Below are 5,179 nucleotides of genomic sequence, written 5' to 3' on the forward strand. Positions count from 1 at the left end.
TTAGTCACCCAACCAAGGCAAATATACGCCATTTTGGCCGGAAATCGTGCCACCCCTACGCCAGACGAAGATCTTAGTAAGAGACACCACTTTCGAACTGAAGGAACTGTGTCATTGCTCCAAGTTGTATTTAATATACTTATACAAAGTTTAATAAATGCAGTTCAGATTAATTAACGAGTTAATTACTCAGTGAACTTGACCGGAATGCCTCGGCATCTGTTTCAGATCAAGTGGAATTAATAAAAATTAAACCGCTTACTCTCGAATGAACACGTGGGGTCACACAAATATTATGTGAACAAATCAAGTATTTAGGCGAATATATAATATTCGGTAAATACTCTATAAGGTGTCCGTATTCAGAAATGATGAAGGTTGGGCTTAGTGGGAGTGAACAATCGCCCAAAAGGCAAAATCGAATATATAATCAGAAACAGAAATATTGTCGGAAATGAAAATTTTACTGGAATCTAAAATATTGCCTGAAACAAAAATATTGTCTGAACCGGAAATATTAGCGGAAACAGAAAGTGTTCGTAGGCAACACGAAACTCGAACCATGAGCCGGGAGCACGAGCAGAAGGCCGCGTGCATCACGACCCATGGATGAAGGAAGGCTGCAACAAGCACATGGACTGACCACAACGCCAGGCCCATTGAAAAGCCAAATCCCGCGCCAAGACAGCAGGTGCGCAATGAAGGAAATGTGTCCTGCACTCAAGGTGCACTAGTCTAATACCAAAGTTCAAATTAAATACGAATAATTTTTTGTACTAACCAATGAGGCCTTGACCTAGTAGTTAAGACTGATGGCCTGTATATGATTGGTCTCGGCTTTGAATATTCCCGCCTCCATTTGTAATTTGTATTGCTATTGTGGCTCAATCGCACCAATATTTCTTTTCCTTTTTTGGTACCAAAATAAATGTGCTAGATCATCTAATCGACCCTCTAACGATGGGGTAGCTACTCTTTTTCATTTTCTTTTTTCCATAGAAAATGTAATGAAGTTGCTCACCGTCTTGCTAAATAGGTCGTTAATGTGTTAATGTTGAAAGTGTACTGAAGTTGCTCACCGTCTTTGGTGAGCTAAAAGTCAGGATACCCTGAATCGGAACCAGAACCTGTAAAGAACCTGCGGTTCCGGAAGCAGAACTATTATGCAGGTTCCATTTCCAGGTAACAAAATCGAGAACCTGTTGCAACATGTTTCAGATCTCAATTTTTTGAAAAGAGTCCATATACACACTAATTCTAATATGAAGTACGCCATATAAAAATGCTTTTTTTTTTGAAAATATAAATATAGAATCACAATTTAAGCCCAAATTATAAAAAGATCAAAAATTAAACAAAAGGTCTTGTGCGCACGAGGTGCACAATAAATTTATTGTACACCAAGATAACTTTTACCCATTTTTTTGTAACTTTAACCTAATTTTGATTAACTTTTATATTAGTTAAAAAAACGTTGATAGATAAACATTTTAAGGAGTTAAATGATTAATTTTATACATTATTAGTGATTTTGAAGAAATAAGTTTTATTAAAATGAAAAAATTTATCACTAAAAAAATGGATAGCTTTTACATATATAAGCTTAACTTTTAAACATTTTGAATTAACTTTTACTCTGATGTACAATATTTATTGTACAACCCTTATAAATAAGAATTTGTGAAAACTAAACCATAAAAACAGAATTTTTCAATAAATTAACAATAATTTATTTAAATATTTAAAATGAAAGGATACGCTGAACCAGAACAGGTATTAATTTCAAGAACCCTAATTGTGATATTGTTTGGCTAGTGGCTAGACAGGAACACTATTTAAAGTACCTTTTTCAAAATTTATTTTCCGGAGGAGGGGTTTCAGAGGTAATCAGGTAACTCAAATCTAACACTCCCAATCTTTTCATAATTCGATTTCTAGGGTTTTTGTTAATCTTGTCACAAACTTAGGTTTTGATTCAACAAACAATTGATATTCAATTCCTTCAATTTTCGGAAATTGTTTTGTTTTACCTCCAAATTCCTTCGAATTGTATCTAATTTGAACATTTTTTTTGGCTCATTCATCAAAGGATTGGCGAGATTTGTAATTCAATTTACCGTATATTTTATTTCGGTGTAATTCAATTTACCATCTTTTATAATTCAATTGTGAAATAGCAATTTTGGATATTATGAACCTGAAAGTGACAATTTTGTTACCTTTTCTCATCGTATAATTGGCATCACAATTCATCTTGGTTTTTATTTAGGTTTTCTACTTAATTTAATGTAACGTGATGAAGAACTATTGTAGTGGGTGCCATATTTGTTCGTAAATTTATTGCCTGAAGTGTTGGCTTTTTGTTACCAACTGCTAAATTACTTGAAAAGATGTGTAATGTTAATTTATTTTTAATATTTTCACAAAGTTTTAAAACACGTTTTTCTGTGATTAAATTGTAGGTAACTGTTGTATGAGAAGCCTACTTCTGTAATTTGTTTGTAGGTTGGTTGTGTGTGTAGGTGCTCCGTTTTGGATGAGCTTTGTTCTTGAGTTTTGTACTTAACTGCTTATAAGTAGCTTTTTTGTTATCCCTTTTGGTAATATAATCCCTTTTATTTGCCAAAAAATAAAAATGTAGGTAACTGTTTCGAACATGGGAGATTCATTTGACAAAGACTCCGTGAATCCTATGGATTTCAAGTTTAATTCTAATAAAGATTTGGGTCTTACTTTTGGAGAATATCTTATTGAAGTGTCTTCTGCGACTGTCCAACTATATGATAATCAAAAGTCATATCTAATATATGGTGAAATCTTTGTTGTTGATGATAAAGGAGAAACAATTCATCTCTACAGGCGAGATAAGGGGAATCCTCAGTTTATCTCCTCAGACAATAACACCTTATTGCTTAATGGTCCACAAGACAGTATTATCACAATCAATGGAGCCCTTAGCATGACTGTAAGTCTCAAGATCTTGAGCCGGAACAAAAAAAAAACTGCTGGGAATATCCTTTTGCAGAGAAGGGATTGGATCTTGCAACTGAGGGTAACTCTAGCTGGTTACTTGCTGGAGGTATAGGTCGGGGTCGGGGTCTTGATAATGTTTGGTTTGTGAAAGGGTGTTTAAATTTGGACAATACCGCTGAAGTTTGCTATCATGAATTCAAATCCTTATCTTTTAAGGGTATCCTTGGATCTGTTTGTGTGAATTATATTTCTATGCCTTGTGGCCTTATTGCTGAAGTGGAAGTAATAAAAGTTGTTAAAGTAGGAGAAGATGGTGTTGAAAGAAGTGGACTCCGCAATGCTAAGATTTATGGAAGCATCACAACTTGCTATGGCAGGACTTTTGGGCACACTGCGGACGACTCTTCTACAGAATATCCTCCAATTGTTCTTTATAAGAAACTACCAAGGAAGCATGATCGACTGACTTACGGGATTCCAATAGAGTTGTGTAGATCGTTGGTTTGCGTGCCATCCTATTCCTCCCTTTTGGTTACATTAGACATAACCTTGAGGGAGCGTGGTGCTAAAGAGAACATTGTTCTCAAGGGGTCAAAAGAATTCAATATCTGTGGAAATTTTGTGACATCTCCGGAATTTTTGTCTGTTGGAAATATCTGTGTCAAAGCTAAAGTGAACTTCTTTACTAGTGATCAAGGTGGATTAGACCTCGAGAAAGAAAAGAACCGTGAAAGTCAACTGGTGTGTGTGCTTTCTGTCCACCTTTAATCTCCATTTTTCTTTTCTTTATCTCCTACCTTTTAAAGCTATTTTCTTTTCTTGTTTGTGCATGTCGCAGTCTCATCAACAACCTGTCTCAGCCTCGAGTATATGCAGGTTGGTTGATTTTCTTTGTATCTGCTGCAACTGTTTATTCCTTGTTTGGCTTGGTATTTGAAGCACTAATATGGACCTTTTCTTTCAGGAGTGTATCACGAACAAGAAGAATGACCTTTAATGAACAAATACAGGTGCTTTCAGTCTTTGTTGCTCATGAAGGTAGGGAAAAAGTGGATATGTATGGCACAATCGCAGTTGATTCCTCTCCTGGTAGGCATTATATTTACAAAAGGGGTGAGTCTTGTCCTGAAAGCTTTCCTCGAAATGGCAAAGCAGCATCCCTGGAGGGGCTTACCAGTTACGAAGGGGATACTTTTTCTATGTACGTGAAGCTCAAGGATATTGCGGGGCATGTGGAAATTGATAATTGTTTTATGATGTACTATCATGTATATGATCATCCTGGACAGTGGTTTGATAGGCCCCTATGCCGTATTCTTATGGGGAAACATAGCTTTACTGCAGTGAACTTCATAGTATTCAGCAGCGCTGTGAGGGCTACTGTGAAAATCTCTGTCATTGCCAAGGATGCTTCTGCTTCTGTCCCCTTTGTGTATGGGTCTATTGTTGCGGAGTATAGCAACTATGAGTACTCAAATAATTACCAGAGAAAACACTGGCGCATTGTACTTTTTGAAGAGGAGAATGCGCGATGCCTGACAGAGGATGGTGAAGTGCCGCTTTCTAGGAATGTGGTTTCTGTTCCAGAGGAAGATTCGTCTTTGATTGTTGATGTAGACCTGCATGCAAGTTTGGGAACAGCCGGAGCTTCTAGCTTGGACCATTTTTTGGGTAAAGTTAATATCGGCGATGATGAAGGCCAGAAAATTGAGGGACGAACTTATGATCTTGTTGTTTCGGGAAAATTCAGAGGTTAGACCCATCAATCCGCTAATTTAGCTACTCATTAATTTACTGTAATAACAAGATCAAGTTGTTTGTAACTTAGTATTATTAAGATGTAGCCTGTAGGCAAGTGAATTATTCCTGAGAGAGAGTCTTGGATTAAGTTAAATTTGTACTCTGTATTTCTATTGTTTATATTGTAAGGAGCACTTTGTAATCAAGTTCGATTTTATCTTTGAAGTTCAACTATAATTTGAAATCAGTTCAACTATATGGGTTAGAATGGTTTAAACCCATATCATGTGTTTAGTTGGAAATTTAAAGAGTTTTAAATCCATACCTTGAACCCCAAGATATGGGGTTTCAAAAGGTCTTGCGCGCACAAGGTGTACGAACTTATAATCTCGTTGTTTCTACAAAATGGTAGGCTGCCAAATGTATATATTGTTTCTCGAATTGATGGGCAAATTCAGAGGGTATA

The 5,179-nt window shown here is 36.1% G+C and overlaps 1 protein-coding gene across 3 annotated transcripts; it reads left to right on the plus strand.

Annotated features, from left to right (window-relative positions):
- Nucleotides 1-1,750: 1,750 nt before the first annotated feature.
- Nucleotides 1,751-4,944, plus strand: LOC110780107 (uncharacterized). 3 transcript variants are annotated; one of them, XM_056833207.1, is made up of 4 exons: nt 1,751-1,891; nt 2,642-3,714; nt 3,812-3,849; nt 3,938-4,944. In XM_056833207.1, exons 2-4 carry the CDS (start codon nt 3,226-3,228, stop codon nt 4,728-4,730), a joined length of 1,320 nt encoding a protein of 439 aa, XP_056689185.1. In that variant the 5' UTR covers nt 1,751-1,891; nt 2,642-3,225; the 3' UTR covers nt 4,731-4,944. The 3 variants fall into 3 exon arrangements, with proteins under 3 accessions (XP_056689185.1, XP_056689187.1, XP_056689186.1); XM_056833209.1 differs by having other exon boundaries at nt 1,763-1,891; nt 2,838-3,714; XM_056833208.1 differs by having other exon boundaries at nt 1,797-1,883.
- Nucleotides 4,945-5,179: the final 235 nt, after the last annotated feature.

This window comes from Spinacia oleracea, chromosome 6, assembly GCF_020520425.1.
Source record: "Spinacia oleracea cultivar Varoflay chromosome 6, BTI_SOV_V1, whole genome shotgun sequence".
Taxonomy (NCBI): domain Eukaryota; kingdom Viridiplantae; phylum Streptophyta; class Magnoliopsida; order Caryophyllales; family Amaranthaceae; genus Spinacia; species Spinacia oleracea.

What these genes read in the sequence shown, in the direction of transcription:
- LOC110780107 (XM_056833207.1), top strand. Translation starts at nt 3,226, where the DNA reads ATGCCTTGTGGCCTTATTGCTGAAGTGGAAGTAATAAAAGTTGTTAAA. An exon ending in AGAACCGTGAAAGTCAACTG is followed by an intron (nt 3,715 to 3,811) that starts GTGTGTGTGCTT and finishes TGCATGTCGCAG; the next exon opens with TCTCATCAACAACCTGTCTC. An exon ending in TCAGCCTCGAGTATATGCAG is followed by an intron (nt 3,850 to 3,937) that starts GTTGGTTGATTT and finishes CTTTTCTTTCAG; the next exon opens with GAGTGTATCACGAACAAGAA.